Source organism: Pygocentrus nattereri, chromosome 25, assembly GCF_015220715.1.
Source record: "Pygocentrus nattereri isolate fPygNat1 chromosome 25, fPygNat1.pri, whole genome shotgun sequence".
NCBI lineage: Eukaryota > Metazoa > Chordata > Actinopteri > Characiformes > Serrasalmidae > Pygocentrus > Pygocentrus nattereri.
Window position 1 is genome coordinate 29,227,817 of NC_051235.1, and position 22,897 is coordinate 29,250,713.

Genomic DNA, 22,897 nt, shown 5'->3' on the forward strand with positions numbered 1-22,897 from the left:
TATGTTCTCCCTTTTTAGTGTTCTCCCTATTGACATTCTAGAATGCCCCATCAACATTGACCTAGAATGCTCCCCCCTTTCACACTGTTCTAGAATGATTTCCCCATTTGCATTGTTCTAGAATGGTCTACCCTTTTAAATTGCATTAGAATGCTCTCCCCATTAATACTATTCTAGAACACTCTGCCCCAGTTGTACTGTTCTAGAATGCTCTCCCCTTTTACACTGTTCTAGGATATTTTTCACAATAGGCTTTTTTCTGGACATTCTAAAGACAGAACATAAGGATGTTTGAAGGGACGAGCTGGAACAACGTGGTCTCAGCTGTAGGGAATTTTTCCTGCCATTACTTTGGGGCTGCAACTGCGTATCTGGAAGGTTTTGGATTTTGAGCTGTAATTTTATTCATTTATATTCACTGGTAGCTTGAAATGAATGCTGTGGCTTGTCTTCATCTCCAAGAGATACTACAAAAAAACACATATACACATATACTCAAAAACATCTTCTGTGTAGTTTTCTGTAAACTATCTGCTTTCTGAAATGTGGGTCTCTCGCTTGTACACAGTATTATTTGTGAAAAATAAATAATACCCTGTTTAAACCTGAGTTCTGTGGTTGTGTCTCTTTTAGATCAATTCAAATGAACTAAAATGACATTTTTATTAACAGTGTGAAAAGCGTCCATCAGCGCCTGAAGGTGTCGCCTCCACTCAACTCAGCGGGGTTTAGGCTTCATCACGGCTCTGGGTTTGTGTCTTTATACGGTATAAAGCTTAGTGTCTGAAACTGATGAACCTCGTGGGACTGTTGCAATACAAATGTGCGCATTTACAAACAGATGTTTGTTCCTGTTTAAACCTTTCATTATGAATTACATGGGGTTGGTTCCAGGCTCAGGGTTATATTACATCATTCATACGTTTCTCATTTACACTTATTTTCATTTTAGAAATCACAGCAGTGGTAATGTATGGAGTGTTATTGACCCTCTTCTGTCAGCGTAATGTAACACATGCAGGCCCAGCTGTGTAGGGAGGTTCTGAATGTCTGGGTACTCGTCTAGATCCACACTCGTCTCACTTCTCAGTCGCTGTAGGGTTTCCAAAGCGTCCTCAACTCCGGCTACTGTTAGTCTAATCAGGCATCATGAAGATTAGCAGACCACATCTGTCCTAGAACACCTGAACTAGGTGAAGCAGAATGAGCCCTGAGCCACGTCTGTGAAAGCACCTCTTCTAGCTTAGTAAGTGATGTTGTCTAAGCTATATGAGTTGTGGTAGGCAAACGTTTGAGCAGCCTCAGTCAAATGACGTGCTGTCGATTTTCTAAAGGAAAATAGATGAACACTAATATTTTTTGGCAACTTTTAACATATTGAGGAAACAAATAATGCAAATATACAGTAACTGTGTATTACAATGTACAGAAGTGTGTTCTCTGTAGAGGATGTGTTCATTTATTCACACTTCAACAAAACTACAAATAATACTGGGCAGTGACAGACATAAAATCACTGCTCACTGGCCACTTTATTAGAAACACCCACCTTGTGCTTCTACTCACTGGCCACTTTATTAGAAACACCTACCTTGTGCTTCTACTCACTGGCCACTTTATTAGAAACACCTACCTTGTGCTTCCACTCACTGGCCACTTTATTAGAAACACCCACCTTGTGCTTCTACTCACTGGCCACTTTATTAGAAACACCTACCTTGTGCTTCCACTCACTGGCCACTTTATTAGAAACACCCACCTTGTGCTTCTACTCACTGGCCACTTTATTAGAAACACCTACCTTGTGCTTCTACTCACTGGCCACTTTATTAGAAACACCTACCTTGTGCTTCTACTCACTGGCCACTTTATTAGAAACACCTACCTTGTGCTTCCACTCACTGGCCACTTTATTAGAAACACCCACCTTGTGCTTCTACTCACTGGCCACTTTATTAGAAACACCTACCTTGTGCTTCCACTCACTGGCCACTTTATTAGAAACACCTACCTTGTGCTTCTACTCACTGGCCACTTTATTAGAAACACCCACCTTGTGCTTTTACTCACTGGCCACTTTATTAGAAACACCTACCTTGTGCTTCTACTCACTGGCCACTTTATTAGAAACACCCACCTTGTGCTTCCACTCAGTGGCCACTTTATTAGAAACACCCACCTTGTGCTTCTACTCACTGGCCACTTTATTAGAAACACCGACCTTGTGCTTCAACTCACTGGCCACTTTATTAGAAACACCCACCTTGTGCTTCCACTCACTGGCCACTTTATTAGAAACACCGTCCTTGTGCTTCCACTCACTGGCCACTTTATTAGAAACACCTACCTTGTGCTTCCACTCACTGGCCACTTTATTAGAAACATCTACCTTGTGCTTCCACTCACTGACCACTTTATTAGAAACACCTACCTTGTGCTTCTACTCACTGGCCACTTTATTAGAAACACCCACCTTGTGCTTCCACTCACTGGCCACTTTATTAGAAACATCTACCTTGTGCTTCCACTCACTGGCCACTTTATCAGTAACACCCACCTTGTGCTTCCACTCACTGGCCACTTTATTAGAAACACCCACCTTGTGCTTCCACTCACTGGCCACTTTATTAGAAACACCGTCCTTGTGCTTCCACTCACTCGCCACTTTATTAGAAACTAAATGAGGTTTGAAAAAAGACACCCTCCTCTAAATTCTTCTCTAACAACGTTCTAATCATTTGCAGCTGGTGGTGCACCTGATTCCAGTTTTAGGCATTTTAAGTAGTGATAAATGTGGGGGTGTCCTGCATTTCCATCAATTACATTTTACTCAATTCCATTTATTTTAAAATGAAGATCGAATGTCCAGAAGTTTAAATGTGTCAAAAAGAAAGGTTTTTCTGGGGTGCCCGCATTTTTCACATGACTGTATAGGCAGTATTCTCTGAATTTGCAGCCTCTAACTCACCAAACAAGGGACATTAAAGTAATATAGGTGGTGTGTACATTACAGACTAATTTTATAATCCTGCATTATTGCAGTAAAGTGAGCTTTAGACATCATAACCTTATCATTTAGGGCAATGTGTGCTGGAATACAAGCAATGCCAGATTAAGATAGTGAGGCTGCTGCAGTGACTGCAGACTGATGAACCCCTGATTTCCCTGAAATGCTTGACTTTGCGAAATTGAAAAGTGAAAGTGCACTGCAGCTTTATTTATGTTCTCCCTCCAAGGGGTTTATTTCTGACTGACACACTCTGTTCGACCGACGTGATTTTAGACCTCAATTTAAAATGACTAAATGTAAGTATTCATGCATTTTTACTGCATTTTAACATTGTGCACGACTGGTTTTGTGTGAGAGATGTGACTGTGTACAGAGTTCAGGCTTTATGTGTGTATTTTTGTCCACGCAGACAAACCCAGACATATTTGTATATAATTTAAGAAGATATTTGTCAGGGTGTGTTTCCCAAAAGTGTCTTTGAACAAATAGTAAAGTTGAATGATAGAGAGACTATCTTTTTGAACACTCTCTCTCTCCTGGTAGTTGCTATATGATGCTTTCCATCTCAGTAAGTGTGTATTTGCTGAGAAAAACACTAAAATTGAGAAAAAATATTTATTATTACTCATTATTTCTATTCATTACTACAATCAATACCATGAATACCATGACCTCTCCTCCCTGGAGGAAACCCAGGGGCCTGGGAATGTGTGGTTTTTAGTTTGCTTTAAAAATAACACTCTTTATAAAATGAAGCATTCATCATTGATTTTTGATTAAATATCGTTGTTGATTTTCTAAGCAGAAAAGTGAAAACGTCCCCTACAGAAAACAAACCTCTGCACATTTTTATACATAATTACTGATTATTTACTGAAGTTAACACACTGGGGGGATAGAAAACGTGCAAAAGTTATGTCACATTTTACGTTTCATGTTTTATTTTTTCCTTCTTTGTTAAACTGGGCTCAAAAATGTTTGTGCTTTCTGTAGAGGATGTAGGGTGTGTTTGTTTATTTGCACTGAGAAAATCAACAAAATATGTAAAATAACTGTGAATATTCAAACATTATAACTTTATAACCATATGGACTGTAGGTCCAAAAATCTGAGACCACTAGTGAAAGTGTCTATTTTATAATTTAATACATTTTTAATTTAATAAGTTAATTTAATTCAATATGTTTATTATTATTATTATTATTATTATTATTATTATTATTATTATTATTATTATATTACCATGAATGATATTTTCAGCATAACAGTAGAAAAGTAGAGTCTTTGAATGAACTACATGACGTTCAGTATTTCTTCATTTTGGTCAGGGCCACTTTTGCTTTAGTGACTGTGCAGACGTTTGTGCTTATAAGAGAGTCGTCTGAACACGAGCTGCACTGAAGGAGATCGGCATGTCCTTCTTTTTCATTTAAATCTTTCTAAATTTGAAAACTTTTTTTTTTTGGTTCAAATTCAAGTGTAGTTTGAATTTCAGCAGTGGGGGGGGGGGGGTTAGTTTAACATTTGCTTTAAAAATGTCACTAATTAAAAAAAAGGAGGAAGCGGATCGATATTTGATTTTGATGAAATGTCATGCAATTTTCTGTTCATGTCCAAAGAAAATATCATACTCAAAAACATCTAAATACAAACCAGGGAACAGACTGTAAAAGAAGAACGATGAAGAGATGAAAAGAGAGATATATTATATGGACAAAAGTATGTGGACACCTGACCTTCACGCTTATACAAGCTTCTCGTACTAAAATCATGGCCATTAATATGGAGTTGCCCCACCCTGTAGCTGTAAGAGTCTCCACTCAAACCATGTCTTTATGGAACTGCTTTGTGCACAGGGTCTCAGTCATGCTGTAACAGGAAAGGCTCTTCCCCAAACTGCAGACACAAAGCTGGAAGCAGATAACTGTGTAAAGTGTCTTTGTGCTGCACCATCAACATCACCCCTCATTGGAACTAAGAGCTCAAACCCTGATAAACAGCCCCAGCCCATCATCCCTCCTCCACCAAACTTTGCTGTTGGCAATATGCATTCCAGTAGGTAGAGTTCTCCTGGAATCTGCCAAACCCAGATTCAATTCATCGCTCCAGAGAACACGTTTCCACTGAGCCCAGTGGTGGCACATTACACCCCACCAGCCGACGCTTGGCATTGCGCATGGTGATCTTAGGCTTGCAGATGTTAACAGGTCAAAACCAGCTCTAAATAAAGTGACATGTTCGTTTTGACATGTTACGTTTTTATACACACAGAAACCAAAAGGAACGACAGATTTCTCAAAATGTAGCGGAGGAAAAAGTCGGATATTAGACTCTGAAATGTAGTGGAGTGAAAGGATAAGAAAGTCCAGAATGGAGAAACTTCAGTACAGATACACAAGAAATACTTAAGTACAGAAACTAATTACATTTACTTAATTACTGTCCACCACTGGATTCAGGTGACATTTTTTTGTGTGTTACAAGTCCCACGTTTGGGATTCGTGGGACAGATTCTGCCCCTGAAAAGCAGGGCTGAAAGGATGAGACAGAAGACGTGGCTTGCTTTCACGAATGCCGCTCTGGTCTGAGAGGAAATTTACAGACTACCGTAGATAATCACAGCACAGCCAGCTCTATACTGCCCCCTTCTGATAGCATCAGGGTATAGCAGGGATACCTGCATTCTATTACCAAGCTTAGAATTGACATGCATTGAGAAGAGGATTATTAAGGCAGATTTAACAAAATGTAACTAATAATAATAATAATAATAATAATAATAATATAAAGGAAACACACAAACACAAAAGTGACCACACTTTGTGGGTGTCACAGTTGCTTTTGATTGATCAGTTCAGTGTGCATCAGTATGGCAAGGTTTTTGACCAACACCCCAATACCATGAAAACCACACACACACACACACACACACACACACACACACACACACACACACACACACACACACACACACACACACACACACACACAAAAAAACAGTTAATATTGGCTAACATTGGGTCATATATTGGTCGGGCCCTAGTTAATACTGCAGTGCTGTGGATAATATATCCATGCAGACAAAAACAAACGAAACCTATAGTCGTCATACAGAACTTCTAAAGTACAGTTTCCTGCAAGAATCTTATAACAAACCCAGGCAGTTATTATGCTTTACTACAGAACACAAGTATTATAGAGTAATAAGGCAGTGCCACAGTAAAGTACAGTATATTGTAGAAAGTAGTATAGATTACTATAGAAGCATAAGAGAGACTGTAATTGATCACATTACTTCAGAAAGATCCTTATTTCACTATGTTTTTTTTATGATGTTCAGTGTTCGTCATGGTGTTTGGAAAGACCTTAAATTCTCACAAAACCTTCCTGGATCATCTCATGGTTTCATCCAGTTTCTCTAAAGTGACCTCTGTGGATGACAGTGATGTCATCATTGCTTTTGTCTCCATCGCGTCTCGAGCTGGGACTGACATTGAAGCCGCTCTTCATGGAATTCCACGTAAATATGGGCTTTATAAAACTTAGTAAAAGTTAAAAGGCTCTGATTAGATCAATTCATTTTTCCTTCTGTTTCTCTGTTCTAGAAACCCGCCCTGTTGTTCTAGTGGTGCTCCACCACACTTGTGATCCATATGCTGTTACTCCAGACAGCAGACTGAGTGTTAAAAGGGGGCGTGTGTTCACTGTGGACTGTCTGTTCAACGAAGACCTAGGACTGCTCAGGTGCATGCGCAATGACGAGGCACTGAAAGCAGTAAAACAGCATCTGCACAGAGAAAGACCATTCCCTTATGACCCTGAATGCCACGAGTGGGAGGTAATGAAAGGCTTAATATGTACTTAGTATTGCTACTAGTCTTGCAAGCCAGACTGGCCATCTTCAGAAAGTCTGGAGGGTTTTGTTGCTCAGCGTGGCCAATAACTACTTACTTTGATTGGAAGGGGCCGTTTAACTGGCATGAACAGCCAGCTGCAAACCCAAGAGGGGCACTTACGAGAAGCTGATTTGTATATATTTATATATTTTGTAGCCTAGACTATTTGTCTCCAAATTATCGATGTTCGTCTTAAATCTCTCTCTTTGCCATTTAGTTAGCTACTAGTTAGGCGAGACTGTTGTCTGTGTTGCTATGGTGACATATGGTATGGTATGATATGGTAATCCAGTTTACAGAGTTCATGTCTGCTTGTTTCCTGTTATCTGCCCAACCAGAATACTCATTTTAGAGAAAGACCGCCATCTGCTGGTCAGCAGTTTCCCGCTTGGATAGAGGTTGCTCTCTTTCAATTGGAGACATGCCTTGTGAGTATTTCCACCATATATAGAGCGGTATGCAAAGGTTTGGGCACCCCTGGTCTTACATTACACTTATGGCATTTGGCAGACGCTCTTATCCACAGCAACTTACAGTTTGGGCATTTTACACAGGGAGGCGAACGTAGTGTTGGGAGTCTTGCCCAAGGACTCTTAATGGTATAGTGTCGGGTGTTTACCCAGGCGGGGGATTGAACCCCAGTCTACAGTGTAGAAGGCAGAGGTGTTACCCACTACACTATATCAACCACTGGTCAAATTACATTTTGCTGTAAGTGAAAATAAGTCACATCGTCTGCAGTGCATATATTTTAAAAATACATTTTAATGCATTATTGCTGTTATTGGATGGATTTAACCTGTTAAATATGTTAAATAGGAGTCATATTCTATTTAAATGTATAAAAACCCCCCCAGTAGAGGTCCTGTTAACTTATTTTCACATGTTTTTTTACTTTTGTCTATGACTGTATAACAGAAAGCAGGTTCCTTCTGTATGAATGAGCTAAATTCTGTGTTCTCCTGCAGCCGGAGCGGGTTTGCAAAATAATTTCCTGGACATCTGTCTTGGTGAGCATCATCCTGATTTGCAGCCTCACCACTCCGGAGTACATTCACGCCGCCTGGTTTATTCCTTGGATGCTCCTTCTCTTGGTGATTCTCCTAGAGAGGCGTGGCTATGGAAAGTGGAATCCCTTGATTATTGTTATTGTGAACATGGTAGTGATTCTACTCTCTCTCACTGTCACTAAGAACCAAAAAAGCCAAGGTCCCCCAACTTTTAACCGGTCTAGTGTTTAAAAGAGAGAAGCTGATTGTATTGCTTTGCTTGCTGATGACGGGGCATAATTCTGTGACTGAAAGTGTCGTTGAAACATAAATGTGTTTTAAAAAACTGCATAATTAAGTTGTCTGCATCTGCTCTGTAGCAGCGTTTAAAACCTCAGCAGTTAAAAAAGGAGAAACTGACTGTATTATGTTGTTTGTTGATGACCTCACATAAACTTGAGACTGAAAATCTTGAAAATTGAAAATAAAAATAAAAATTTGTAGTAAAGAAAAACATGACTGCATGATTAATAATCAATATCCATTTACTGACATCCTTACATGCTTTTGCACTGATTAACATAAAGACAGTTACTGTGTGAAGATGAAAGGTAAATTAGACTGTGTGCTGGATCAGTGGTGCCTGGATTTGTATTGAAATATATGAAAATAAACTTTATTGCAAATGAACCTGTTTGTTGTTGTTGTTTTGTATGAATGGATAAGGAGGACTGGCAGATGCTGTGTAGTTTTAAGGGTGACGGTGTAGGCTGGTAGCGTTCTGTAGGTAGTAGTAGCTTTAAATACAGAAACAGTCCCATTCACTTTTTATTCTCCCCAAAAACCATCATATAATTATTAGTACCCCTGTTTTGGAGAATCCTGATTGATTTTAATATGGTTTCTAAAACATTTACTATGTTTTAGACCGTAGTCCTGCTGCACAAACCAGCCTCTTTAGTATTTTAAGTATAACAGGTCCACCCCTATGTATACACTGTGCCTTGATTGCTAACATTCATTTCAAACGGTGTCTCTGCTCTCAAATGCTCACACAACACTTTCCCAAACATTCAGCAAACTGAGGGCAAACGGAACCTCGGGCTAAAAAACTATGAAAAAACTCCTAAAAATTACACATTCACATCAAAATACCAAACAGATCTATCATATGAATTTCTCCAATGATCAGACCAGGAGCAAAACACACTGAAATAAGCCATGAAAGCCAAGGAAAATGAAACAGGAGACTTTAGAAAACTAAAAACTAAGAAATACTAAACATTCTCTGCTGCAGATTCCCAATTGGTCCACTAGGCTTGAAACTTCAGCCTAATCACAAGTCAAAGTGCTGTTGAAAGAATTTGATAGTGAGTGAAAGAGTTTGACAGTGAGTGTGAGAGTGTTTGACAGTGAGTGTGAGAGAGTTTGATAGTGAGTGTGAGAGAGTTTGACAGTGAGTGTGAGAGAGTTTGATAGTGTGTGTGAGAGAGTTTAATAGTTTGTGTGAGAGAGTTTAATAGTTTGTGTGAGAGAGTTTAATAGTTTGTGTGAGAGAGTTTAATAGTTTGTGTGAGAGAGTTTGATAGTGAGTGAGAGTTTATTAGTGTGTGTGAGAGTTTGATAGTGAGAGTGAAAGAGTTTGATAGTGAGAGTGAAAGAGTTTGATAGTGAGTGTGAGAGAGTTTAATAGTGTGTGTGAGAGAGTTTGATAGTGTGTGTGAGAGTTTGATAGTGAGAGTGAAAGAGTTTGATGGTGAGAGTGAAAGAGTTTGATAGTGAGAGTGAAAGAGTTTGATGGTGAGAGTGAAAGAGTTTGATAGTGAGTTTGAGAGTTTATTAGTGTGTGAGAGTTTATTAGTGTGTGTGAGAGAGTTTGATAGTGAGAGTGAAAGAGTTTGATAGTGAGAGTGAAAGAGTTTGATAGTGAGAGTGAAAGAGTTTGATAGTGACAGTGAAAGAGTTTGATAGTGAGTGTGAGAGTTTAATAGTGTGTGAGAGTTTATTAGTGTGTGTGAGAGAGTTTGATAGTGAGAGTGAAAGAGTTTGATAGTGAGAGTGAAAGAGTTTGATAGTGAGTGTGAGAGTTTAATAGTGTGTGAGAGTTTATTAGTGTGTGTGAGAGAGTTTGATAGTGAGGGTGAAAGAGTTTGATAGTGAGAGTGAAAGAGTTTGATAGTGAGTGTGAGAGTTTAATAGTGTGTGAGAGTTTATTAGTGTGTGTGAGAGAGTTTGATAGTGAGGGTGAAAGAGTTTGATAGTGAGAGTGAAAGAGTTTGATAGTGACAGTGAAAGAGTTTGATAGTGAGTGTGAGAGTTTAATAGTGTGAGAGAGTTTATTAGTGTGTGTGAGAGAGTTTGATAGTGAGAGTGAAAGAGTTTGATAGTGACAGTGAAAGAGTTTGATAGTGAGTGTGAGAGTTTAATAGTGTGTGAGAGTTTATTAGTGTGTGTGAGAGAGTTTGATAGTGAGGGTGAAAGAGTTTGATAGTGAGAGTGAAAGAGTTTGATAGTGACAGTGAAAGAGTTTGATAGTGAGTGTGAGAGTTTAATAGTGTGTGAGAGTTTATTAGTGTGTGTGAGAGAGTTTGATAGTGAGAGTGAAAGAGTTTGATAGTGAGAGTGAGAGGTAAGTGTGAATTTTCATAGCGTGCAGTTAACAGTCTGTATGCAATTGAGAAAAATGGCCATACTGTTCAGCCTGTCGTCAAAGGGCCCAGCCATCGCCCTCTGCTGCCGGCTGGCGGCGAGGTGCTGCAAGCACCGCAAACTCCAATTCCCAGAAGCCCTTGAACTGATTAGGCCAAACCTGGTACACATGTGGGCTCTACTTAAGGCAGTGGCAAACAGCAGTGCTTTGTCCCACCTTTGTAGAGGGACGACTAGTGTGCTACATAGTCCAGGTGGGTATTTAAAAGAAAAGAAAAGAGGGCTGGAAAGCCAAAAGAAAGAAACTGCCCCAAACTGCTTAAAAACCACTAAGAAGCCTTAAACTAGAAACGGCTCCAAGCCAAACAAAAGTGTTTCCTCCCCAAAGAGCAAACAGGTGAAACCAAGTCGACCTTCTTCTCATTCATCGCAGAGGAAGTGGTTTTTGTTTTCTGATTGTCTTTTATTTCACTTTTCTATCTCAGCCTTTGTTTGAGCACGATGCTTTCTGCATCCCCTTTGTTTGCCTTTTTCCACTCAGACCGCCAGTCAGTACATCAGAGGTTTGAGTCTGGTTCTGAGACACTTACATTTACAGTATTTAGCAGACTTCACTTCAACCCCAACATGCACAAGTACTGAGTTCACACTTCATCGCCTCAATGACTTCATTTAAGACCCTTGGGTCTGCCTCTCTGCTGTGCCATGACTCAGTGCTGTGAATGTAAGTCTTTTTGTTTTGTTTTGTTTTTATTCCAGCGGCACGGTGGGTAGCGCTGTCGCCTCACAGCGAGGAGGGCCTGGGTTCGATTCCCCTGCCGGGTGACCGGGTCCTCTCTGTGTGGAGTTTGCATGTTCTCCCCGTGTCTGTGTGGGTTTCCTCCGGGTTCTCCGGTTTCCTCCCACAGTCCAAAGACATGCAATCAGGCCAATTGGACGTGCTGAATTGCCCCTGGGTGTGAGTGACTGTCTGTCTGCCCTGCGATGGACTGGTGACCTGTCCAGGGTGTATCCTGCCTTCTGCCTGATGACCGCTGGGATAGGCTCCAGCATGCCCCCGCGACCCTGACGGAGAAGCGGCTTAGAAAATGGATGGATGGATGGATGGATGGATGTTTTCATTCCCAAAACACCCGTCAGCAGGGCTGTGAAAGCCCATCCTGTAGTTTTCCATTCATTTCCTGTCCTGCCAGGAATCACTGCAGTCGTCTTAACTGGGCTTGTGTAACAGAGCTAAAACAAAAAGAAAAGAATTAATAATAATGATAATAATAAAGATAATAATAATAATTGTAGCCCTTAGTTGTGAGAATTCTTCCAAAATTATTGTTAATAAGAAATTATTTTTATGCATTTCCTTTTACTTTGAGCTAAATGTTTTCATTTTTCTAAAAATACTGATTCGTGATGTATTAATCCTGCATGTAAGTTCAATGTGCCAGTTTGAACTACAATTCCCTGCTGACATGTTCAGCTGGCAAAGCGTTTTCTGTTCATTTTGTCCCTTCGTGCTTCCCTTACCAACAGCAGCGCTTTACACCATGACGGAGGTGAGTGGGGTGGATAAAGCTCTGTAAATTATCTGATATTTTAGGAAGATGTATGTACTTCTCATGAATTAATCCAAGCATCGTCTGTAATAACAGCCCTGGCGCTGATGTGCTGCGTTTTGGACAAGTCTATAGGCGCCAGTTGAGGAATGAGCTAGAAAATGTGCTTCCACTTCTGTTTTCCTTCCCTTTTCTCATTTTTATAGAGCCGTGGGCAGTTTCAGTACACATGACCCTAAAACGGGGTGTGTGTGTGTGTGTGTGTGTGTGTGTGTGTGGGAACATTTAAAGACACAGGCAGAGAGGGAAGCTGTTTTCTGTGTGTCCATCCCTTTTAACCCAAGATCTCCAGTATCTCCTACCGTTACACTTGGACTTCACTTTAGAATGGCTCAAGGTACGAATGTTAAATTATATTTAAAAAAAAAATGAAATTCTGTTCTTTTAACACAGAGTTTGGCTGTTATTGTTGATGTTTAGGCAGGACTGTTTTGCTCTGTGTGACTCAGCAGGTTGCAGCACAGACACAGCTCACAATCATACAGCTGCTTTGTATTTAACTTCTATCTATGACTAACCCTAACACTATGCATTTCTGGAGGCGTGTAATATACTGTACTGCTACAGAGAACACATTTAAATGGGTTCTTTTGACCAATTTTAGGGCATGTTTGTTTGAAAACATAATAAAATGCAGTGTAACTTTTGCACTTCAGCTTAATCGCTGTTCAAAGGAAAACCTGCATCTCAGGAATGGCAACTTTACAGGAGAAGGCAAAAACTCTTACCCTGTAATGTAAGTAAATGCAAAGAGGACAGCAGGTGTGTTGAAATTACATTGAAAAATAAAAATCGACAAAAAGAAGATGCAGCATTTTCTTTGGACAGCAAGACATATAAATATAAAATTTGATATCTATCGTTTCCAGATGGGCAAGCGCTGGGTAGTGGGTACCCAGTGGGTAGCGCTATCGCCTCACAGCGAGGAGGACCTGAGTTTGATTCCCCGGCTGGGTGACCGGGGTCCTCTCTGTGTGGAGTTGGCATGATCTCCCCGTGTCTGCATGGGTTTCCTCCGGGTTCTCTGGTTTCCCCCCCACAGTCTAAAGACATGCAGTCAGGCCAATTGGACGTGCTAAATTGCCCCTGGGTGTGAGTGATTGTGTGTCTGTCTGCCCTGCGATGGACTGGCGACCTGTCCAGGGTGTATCCTGCTTTCCGCCCGATGACCGCTGGGATAGGCTCCAACACCCCCCGCAACCCTGATGGAGAAGCGGCTTAGAAATATTGTGTGTGTGTGTGTGTGTGTGTGTGTGTTTCCAGACGGTATCAGAGCCTTTGTTGTGACCTGCGGGGAAACGCTGAATTCCCACCAGGACTTTCTAGATCATCTCACACTTTCACCCAACTTCCGTACAGTGACCTCTGTGAATGACAGTAATGTCATCATTGCTTTTGTCCTGTTTGACTCTCAAGCTGGAATTGACATTGAAGCAACTCGTCAGAAGATTAGAGGTAAAAATATCAAATATATACTAACCGTCCACTTTATCAGGTTATTCATTTCTCTCTGTTATGCTTATTTCTCTCCTTCCCAGCAATCTCAGCCACCCAGCCTATCATTTTTGTGATGGTCCACTTTACTGCAGACCAAAGGCTGCTGAGCTGTCGCAACAACCAGACGCTGAAAGCAATGAGAGAGTATCTGGGACTAGAGGATGGACGTCCTCCCATGGTCAGTCAACTACAAAGGCCTGACATGATCATGAAATGTTACCTGATAAGAGAGAAATGATAGTGATGAAGAATTTCATTGTCTTTTTTGGTTCATTGTCTGTAAATATAGAAGTAGAAGCCAAAAGTGGTGATTACTGTCTCATTGACTCAGAGATGGTGACGTTAGCTTTTTAAAAATGCCTTCTGTCTAAATAAGCTAAACTCTTTGTCCTTCTGCAGAAGCAGTGGCCTTGGCAGCTGCTTTTCTGGACACCTGTCTTGCTGAGCAGCATCCTGATTTACTGCTTCAGCGCTCCGAAGTACAAGCCGCTTGGTTTATTCCTTGGATGCTCCATCTTTTGGTGGTTTTCCTAGAGAGGCGTGGCTACGGAAAGTGGAATCCTCTGATTATTGTTATTGTGAACATTGGTAGTGATTCTACTCTCCCTCACTGTCACTAAGAACCAAGGAACCACCAGGATCCCCCACCTCTTAACCAGTCTAGTGTCTAAAAGAGAGAAAATGACTCCTGCTGGTGAACTCATATAACCCCATATTTTATACATAATTGACATTAATGTATGTAAGTGATTGAACATTGTTGTGTGGGTGATGGTGTAGGCTGGAGGTGTTCAGCAGGTTGCTGTAGGTTTGTTTTCCAGTGGGCTCTGGACTTGCTGAGGTGCAGTCCAGAAGGCTTCACCTCATCCTCAGCATCCCTCCATTTGCTGCACTTCCTGACTTGGATGGAGATTTGGATCACCCCTCAGAAGTCAGCAACTCCAACAGCCCTATCCTCTGCCTAACTTCTCCCTTTCTCCAAGATAGACTGGCAGAAGTGGTAGAAGCTTTTGCCTAGAAACTGGCATTTTACTCCACTTTAATTTTATCATCTTTCACTTTCCTCTTTTGAGTAATGGACTGTTACTGCATTTGTCCCCATTAAACTTCATATCATTGTCACTCAACACCCTCTTTGTCCTCGAGGCAACTTAAGTTGACTTAGACATACTTCTGAGTCTCTTCCCCATCAATGGAACCCACTCTTTCTCCTTGGTGACTTTGACAATTAATCGGACAAGCTGCAGTCTTCCTGCCTCTTACTACTGCCATCATCTGACCTCATCTTCAAGCAGTTTCCTCACAGGGCAGGCGAAGGTCTGGACCTGATATTCAGCAGACCTACTCCTGTGATGGATATCGCAGTAACCCCAGATCATCTTTTTCTTTTTTTGGACTCCTGTCCTCATAACCCCTCGTGTTCTTCCTTCAGTCAGTGCACCCGGCACTCCCTCGTCTCTTGCTTCAACTATCCTAACTACCCTTCCCCACCCTGGCTCATTTTCTGACTTCGTTTTCTCCTCCAGCAAGCCAGCAAGATCCTCCTTGCATGCCTGTTGACTGAAAGCAAACCTGGGCAGCAGCTGGAGAAAACTAAGAAAATCTGACAGAAGATGGAGTAAAGGAGGGAAGCTTCTGGCGATTATCCAGAGATCTCCAAAGACAGACCATAGTTAGAAAGATCATATATTCCCCAAGTAGGATACTACTTTTCATTGGTTAACAGAGAACAGAAGTTACATCTAAAGGTGATGTTAATAAACATGAAAATTAGACTTAGTCATTCAAATTTACACCGTACGGTGTGCATTAGAGAGACATTACGTTGCAGTGGCTCAGAGCAGATTGGGGAGAAAAGAAAAACAAGTAATACAACCCCAATTCCAGTGAAGTGGGGATGTATTTAACTGTGTTGAAATAAGCATAATTGCTCAAAAGGCATAAGGATGAATCTAAATGTGACCGTGGCCGAGAGGTAGCGGGATGGTTTTGTGTCTCAGGAGATAAGTGGAAGTGACCTTGCTATGAGAACAGAAACAGAGTATGAAGATAAGAGGCAGAGAGAGAGCCGTGGCACCTAGCCACAAGGCTACGGGTCGGATCTGGATGTTCTCGCTGGCTGTTCGCAGTGAACAGGTCGTATAAGATAAAAATATAAGAGAATGGTGTACAATTGAGAATAATGCTGACTAATGCTGACTAATGCTTACTGCCAAGAAAGGACCGTAAGGGCGGGGGAATGACAGAAGGGCTATACTGGGGATGACTATAAGAAGCACAACAGCTAGGAAAGATATAGGAAAGGGAGAGAGAATCTATTTTTTGTCACATTCGCTTTTTAATAAACTTGTTACTCACTTTGCTATAGACTCAGAGCCTCATTCATTTTTCTGTCACGATTTTCCACCACACTGTGAAGTTGGGACGTTGTGTAAAACAAGAACATGATGATGATTTGCAAATCCTTTCCAACCTAAATTCAACTGAATACACGACAAAGACACGATATTTAACGTTCAAAAGGATAAACTTTATTGTTATTTTGCAAATATTCACTCATTTTGAATTTGAAGCCTGCAACACGTTCCAAAGAAGTTGGGACAGGGGCGTGTTTACCACTGTTTTACATCACCTTTCCTTTTAACACTCAAGTGTTTGGGAACTGAGGACACTAATTGTTGAAGCTTTGTAGGTGGAATTCTTTCCCATTCCTGCTTGATGTACAGCTTCAGCTGCTCAACACTCCGGGGTCTCCGCTGTCGTGTTTTGCGCTTCATAATGCGCCACACATTTTCAATGGGAGACGGTCTGGACTGCAGGCAGGCCAGTCTAGTACCCGCACTCTTTTACTACGAAGCCACGCTGCTGTGTAGCCGCTAGGGACCTAGGGCCATGTCTAATTAGCTTCGAATGGGCGTTGGTTGAGTTTCCTGGGGTCGTTTCGGACCGGCAGATATATGGGCAGCTCCTAGTAGCAGTAGCGGAGTTAGCTTCCCAGTCGCAGTCGCGACTTCGGCGGCGGCAGGAGCGAAAAAACAGGCAGTAAGGTACGTTTTAACTGGCTGGTGTTTATATTAAGCACCCGGTTTCGTAGACTTGACGTGCGGCGTTTATAACTAGACTGGAATTGAGGCGCGGAGTGGAGCGGGGAGTGCAGCAGGGAGTGCAGCAGGGAGTGCCGGCGTGAGCGGTGCTGCAGCACCGGGGAATGACCCCTCTGCGGTATTGAGCACGCAGACGTGACCGAAAGGTATGGGCGGTTTATCTCGCCTTCCGCTGGTTAGAGTCGCTGTTTGGGCAGTAATGCCGTTATTTTATTTATGCTCAGTCAAAGGCTGAGATTGGGCTGCGTGTTATCGGTGTTCAGCAGTTAATGTGCGCCAATGGAAGCCCTTTTATTCTTTTACTGCAACGGTGCTGTTTTTTTTTTTATTTAATTTTATCAGTTATGTTCGTAACCTGCTCATGTCCTTAATTATTGGAGCTATATTTGATGTTACTGAACTGGTTGGTGTGTAATTCCATTAATGGGTCCGTGCCAGGCTAATGTGCTGCTGCTCTTCTGCCCCTTTTGTTTACCAGGCACAAGAATTCGTAAACTGGGGCTAGTTGCTGTTTTTGGGTCTTTTTATAATTATATTTATGGCCAGGTCGTGTTTTAATGTGTGCTGAAATATTTTAGAAGTAGTTCAATCTGCTCTGTCTCAGTTTTCAGTGTGTTTTCTTTGTTGTATTTATTATTGTTATTATTATTATTATTATTATTATTATTATTATTATTATTATTATTATTATTATTTTATTTATTTATTTAATTTATTTCTGGTGTGTAGAATGACATTATGACTGCTGGGAATCTTTCTTGAAGCTGTCTGACCTTGGGGGAGTTGGAAGACTATTTTTGTAGTGATCTGAGTGGTGTGCAATGTTCACTCAAGGTTGGATTTGTAGTGACTTATTATTATTATTATTATTATTATTATTATTATCATCATTATTATTATTATTATTATTATTTATTTATTTACCCTTTATTTTGGGCAATAATAAAGAACTTGTATCTTTTCTAACGAAGCAACCGGTGTATTTGTGTTCATTCAGAGCTCCTCTTTGCTCTTGGAATAAACCAAGGGGTGGCGTAGTTGGTTTTGACACTAGACAGTTGGGCTACCGCGTGCCACAGTTGTAACATGTGCAGAATGTGGCTTGGCATCGTCTTGCTGAAATAAGCAGGACGTCCCTGAAAAAGATGTTGCTCCAAAACCTGTATGTACCTTTCAGCATTAATGGGGCCTTCACAGATGTGCAAGTTACCCTGCCATGGGCACTAACACACCCCCACACCACAGTGTTCCTGAGCCCATGTGGGAATATCCGTTACAGAATGATGTGGGTTTTTAATGCAGTGCCACATGAGGGATCGAAGGTCACGGGCATTCATTTTTGGTTTTCTGCCTCGCCGCTTACCTGCAGAGATTTCTTCAGATTCTCTGAATCTTTTGATGATATTATGGACTGTAGATGATGAAATCCCTAAATTCCTTGCAGTTGCACGCTGAGAAACGTTGCTCTTAAACTGTTGGACTATTTGCTCACGCAGTTGTTCACTAAGTGGTGAACCTCGTCCGTCCCTGCTTGTGAACGACTGAGCCTTTCAGGGATGCTCCCTTTATACCCAATCATGACACTCACCTGTTTCCAATTAACCTGTTCACCTGTGGAATGTTCCAAACAGGTGTTTTTTGAGCATTCCTCAACTTTCCCAGGCTTTTGTTGCCCCTGTCCCAACTTCTTGGGAACATGTTGCAGGCATCAAATTCAAAATGAGTGAATATTTGCAAAAAACAAAGTTTATCCGTTTGAACATTAAATATCTTGTCTTTGTAGTCTATTCAATTGAATATAGGTTGATAAGGATTTATAAATCATCGTATTCTGTTCTTATTTGTTTTATACCACGTCCCAACTTCATTGGAATTGGGGTTGTACAATGTAATGCAAAGTGTAGTGCGTATGTAAACATATGTATATCAACAGATAAATGCATTTTAAATAAATATATGCAAGAGAGTATATTACACTGGAGCTCCCAGGTATGAAGTAATCAAAAAAGAATTGGAGCAGCTTGTTATTTAGAGTTCAGCCGTCTTATGGCGTGTAGGAAGAAGCTGTGTTTGAACCTGGCTGTTCTGCTTCGAAGACTTTGGAACCTCCTTCCAGAGGCCAGCAGCGAGAACAGTCCATGGTGGGGGTGGGAGGGGTCTCCGTTTATGTTCAGAGCTCAGAACAGTGACTTGTCACAAAGTGAAGTCCCAATAATTCTCTATGCTGTCCTTACCACCTTCTGCAGGGACGTCCAGTCAGAGGCGCTGCAGGCTCCTGCCCAGACAGAGATGCAACTGGTCAGCATGCTCTCTACAGTGGCCCTGTAGAAGCTGGTGAGAATCGGAGAGGGGAGGTGTGCTCTTTTCATCCGTCTCAGGAAGTGCATGTGCTGCTGAGCTCTTTTGACCAGAGCTTCAGTGTTTACATGCATAATTAATGACTAGGAAATGCACTCATGTATGGTCAGAAAGTCTTCTTAAACCTGGCCACTCCGAGAGGGAGCTGTTCTGAACCCTTAAGACCCCTGAACAATGATTCACTGTAACTTGGCTAGCTAGGCCTCAGAAAAAAGAAATCATGAAATAAGACCTAGGCAAAATGGGAGGAGCAGATGACCACCGCTGCACCCAAATAGCGGTGATAATCCACCCTAAATTTTATGAGTATCATGTACATCACCTAATACATGTACCATGAAGATGTAAGTGGTGTGACTGGCCATCATAAGTGGAATTTCTGGATACAGATCTCACAGGTAGTCTTTGGTTACAAAACCACAGTACTTTTTTTTTTTTGAGTGGACACTAAAGCATGTTTGTGTCTCACTCTGGATAAAAGCATCTGCTTAATGTTGTAAAGGAATTTTTTTTTTATATAAATTCTCAAAATGCCCATCAACAGGGCTGTGAAAGTGAAAGATCATCCTGCAGTTTTCCATTCATTTCATGTCCTGCCTGAACCACTGAAGTCGTCTCGGAGACATCACTTCAGAATGACTCGAGGTATGAAGATCCGCTTATCTTTTTTATGAAGTTAAAGTTAATTAAAATTGAATTGTGGCCGTTATTGTGCGCCTGATGTTTAGACTTGGACTGTTTGCTCGGTGTGACTCAGCAGATTGCAGCATGTAAACATTTGCACACAGACACAGACGCGTCCTTTAATCCTTCACAAGATAATACTGATGCTTTGTATTTAAGTTAATTAGTAATAATTCATAACCTACTACACATCACCAGAAATACTTGTTTATATACTGTACTAATGAAACTGTGAAATAGATGCAGTCAGATGTGATAGTTTGGGCGCCCCTGATCTGATCAAATGACGCGTAGTTGATTTTATAAGTGAAACTCAGTTTTCACAGAAATAATTCTGGCTCCATTGACTTACATTGAAAGTAGGTTTTACATACATACATACACATAATCACTGCTGTCAGAAAACCTTGTATCTTCATTTTTGCCTTTATTTCAGTTTATTAAAAATACTTTGGAAGTGCCAGTTGTCCTTTACATTGTGTGTACATTTCATGATGATTGGACCAAAAGAAATGGCCCAAAATGATTGGGGGGGGTCTTGTTCCATTGACTCACATTGGGTTTCTTCCATCTCCTGTAAAGTTACCATTTTGGAGATATGAGGTTTTCTTCCAACAACCTTATGTAGGTAGGTAGGTAGGTAGGTCCGCCTTTGTGCAAGGAGGAACAGGAGGAGCACTGCCAGAGCCCTGCAAAATGACCTCCAGCAGGCCACAAATGTGCATGTGTCTGCACAAACGGTTAGAAACCGACTCCATGAGGATGGTATGAGGGCCCAACGTCCACAGATGGGGGTTGTGCTCACAGCCCAACACCGTGCAGGACGCTTGGCATTTGCCAGAGAACACCAGGATTGGCAAATTCGCCACAGGCGCCCTGTGATCTTCACAGATGAAAGCAGGTTCTCACTGAGCACATGTGACAGACGTGACGAGTCTGGAGACGCCGTGGAGAGCGATCTGCTGCCTGCAACATCCTTCAGCACGACCGGTTTGGCAGTGGGTCAGTAATGGTGTGGGGTGGCATTTCTTTGGAGGGCCGCACAGCCCTCCATGTGCTCGCCAGAGGTAGCCTGACTGCCATTAGGTACCGAGATGAGATCCTCAGACCCCTTGTGAGACCATATGCTGGTGCGGTTGGCCCTGGGTTCCTCCTAATGCAGGACAATGCTAGACCTCATGTGGCTGGAGTGTGTCAGCAGTTCCTGCAAGATGAAGGCATTGAAGCTATGGACCGGCCCGCCCGTTCCCCAGACCTGAATCTGATTGAGCACATCTGGGATATCATGTCTCGCTCCATCCACCAACATTGCACCACAGACTGTCCAGGAGTTGGCGGATGCTTTAGTTTAGGTCTGGGAGGAGATCTCTCAGGAGACCATCTGCCACCTCATGGAGGCCACACACAATACTGAGCCTCATTTTGACTTGTTTTAAGGACATCACATCAAAGTTGGATCAGCCTGTCGTGTGTTTTTCCACTTTCATTTTGTGTGTGACTCCAAATCCAGGCCTCCATTGGTTAATAAATTTGATTTCCATTGATGATTTTTATGTGATTTTGTTGTCAGCACATTCAACTTTGTACAGAACAAAGTATTCAATGAGAATATTTCACTCATCCAGATCTAGGATGTGTTATTTGAGTGTTCCCTTTAATTTTTTGAGCTGTGTGTGTGTGTATGTGTGTGTGTGTATATGTAATAAATTATTTTGTATTACTTTCAGAAACTGTCAAAGCCTTTGTTGTGATCTGTGGGAATACACTGAATTCCCACAAGCCCTTTTTGGATCATCTCTCTCGTTCACCCAACTTCCATAAAGTGACCTCTGTGGAGGACAGTAACGTCATCATTGCTTTTGGAACTGACATTCAAGCAGCTCTGCGGAAGATTCAAGGTAAATGTCATATAAACCGTCCACTTTATCAGGTCAATCATTTCCCTCTGTTATGCTTATTTCTCTCCTTCCCAGCAATCTCAGCCACCCAGCCTGTCGTTCTAGTGGTGCTCCACCACAGAGCTGAGCAGAATCCTGTCGCCCCGAACAGCAGCCAGAGTGTTGACAGGAGTGACGTGTTCACCGTGGACTGCCTGTTTAATGAAGACCGAGGGCTGCTGAGCTGTCAGCACAATGACGAGGCACTGAAAGCAGTGAAAGAGCATCTGGGACTAGAGGATGGACGTACTCACAGGGTCAGTCAACTACAAAGGCCTGACACGATCATGAAATGTTACCTGATAAAAGAAAGAAATTATAGTGATAAACATCTTCATTCTCCTTTTTTTTGGTTTTGTGTAAATATTGAAGTAAAAGCCAAAAATTCCTTCTGTCCAAATAAGCTAAACTCTTTCTCCCCTTGCAGAAGTCGTGGCCTTGTCAGCTGCTTTTCTGGACACTTGCCTTGTTGACCATCATTCTGATTTCCTGCCTTGGCACTTCGGATTACATTCACGCCGTCTGGTTTATTCCCTGGATGCTCCTTCTCTTGGTGGTTCTCCTGGAGAGGTGTGGCTATGGAAAGTGGAATCTCCTGATTATTGTTATTGTGAACGTGGTAGTGGTTCTAGTCTTCTCACTGATACAAAGAACCAAAAAAGCCAAGGTCACCCACCTCTTAGAAAGACTAATCTTTTCTATCGAGAGAAAATAACAGTACTGCTATACTTGCTGATGAACTCATTTAACCCCGGGACGGAGAATGTCATGAAAACAAACGTGTAGCAAAAGAAAAAAATGATGCATGATTATTAATCGATATCCATTCACTGACTAACATAATACACCAATGAATGTTTATATAAGCAGTTGCCGCACGGAGATAAAGGGGAAACTACACTGTGTGCTGGGTCAGTTGTACCTGGATTTGTGTTGAAATATTAAACATTACTGTAAATAAACCTGTTTGTTGTATGCGTCTCCATTCTTGTTGATTCCTAGTTTTCTGCATCATTTCAACAGACCAGCTGCCCTTTACATTGTGTAAAAATTTCATGATGAATGGACCAATAGAAATGCTCTAACATCATTTGGAACAAAATCTCTTTGCCTTGATTTACATTGATGGTGGGGAGCGATGAGGCGGACGCATACGCTGAGAT

General features: G+C 41.6%; 3 protein-coding genes across 10 annotated transcripts; all 3 read left to right on the forward strand.

Moving 5' to 3' along the window:
• The first annotated feature begins 3,238 nt into the window (after positions 1-3,238).
• Positions 3,239-8,585, forward strand: LOC108443509. Of its 2 annotated transcripts, none has more exons than XM_017724245.2 (5): positions 3,239-3,306; positions 6,351-6,530; positions 6,616-6,848; positions 7,245-7,334; positions 7,875-8,585. In XM_017724245.2, the coding sequence occupies exons 1-5, from the start codon at positions 3,297-3,299 to the stop codon at positions 8,145-8,147; spliced, it is 786 nt and encodes a 261-aa protein (XP_017579734.2). In that variant the 5' UTR covers positions 3,239-3,296; the 3' UTR covers positions 8,148-8,585. The 2 variants fall into 2 exon arrangements, with proteins under 2 accessions (XP_017579734.2, XP_037390632.1); XM_037534735.1 differs by lacking the exon at positions 3,239-3,306 and adding an exon at positions 4,896-5,065.
• A 3,410-nt stretch (positions 8,586-11,995) lies between these two features.
• Positions 11,996-16,014, forward strand: LOC108443518. Of its 3 annotated transcripts, none has more exons than XM_017724261.2 (5): positions 11,996-12,094; positions 12,386-12,491; positions 13,418-13,609; positions 13,693-13,829; positions 14,054-16,014. In XM_017724261.2, exons 1-5 carry the CDS (start codon positions 12,011-12,013, stop codon positions 14,183-14,185), a joined length of 651 nt encoding a protein of 216 aa, XP_017579750.1. In that variant the 5' UTR covers positions 11,996-12,010; the 3' UTR covers positions 14,186-16,014. The 3 variants fall into 3 exon arrangements, with proteins under 3 accessions (XP_017579750.1, XP_017579749.1, XP_037390175.1); XM_017724260.2 differs by having other exon boundaries at positions 11,998-12,094; positions 14,051-16,014; XM_037534278.1 differs by lacking the exon at positions 11,996-12,094 and having other exon boundaries at positions 12,366-12,491; positions 14,051-16,014.
• A 420-nt stretch (positions 16,015-16,434) lies between these two features.
• On the forward strand, positions 16,435-22,700 carry LOC108443517. Of its 5 annotated transcripts, none has more exons than XM_037534347.1 (6): positions 16,435-16,698; positions 19,002-19,109; positions 19,658-19,758; positions 21,525-21,695; positions 21,771-21,991; positions 22,162-22,700. In XM_037534347.1, exons 3-6 carry the CDS (start codon positions 19,749-19,751, stop codon positions 22,447-22,449), a joined length of 690 nt encoding a protein of 229 aa, XP_037390244.1. In that variant the 5' UTR covers positions 16,435-16,698; positions 19,002-19,109; positions 19,658-19,748; the 3' UTR covers positions 22,450-22,700. The 5 variants fall into 5 exon arrangements, with proteins under 5 accessions (XP_037390244.1, XP_017579748.1, XP_037390245.1 ...); XM_017724259.2 differs by having other exon boundaries at positions 19,002-19,089; XM_037534348.1 differs by lacking the exon at positions 16,435-16,698 and adding an exon at positions 16,772-16,901.
• Positions 22,701-22,897: the final 197 nt, after the last annotated feature.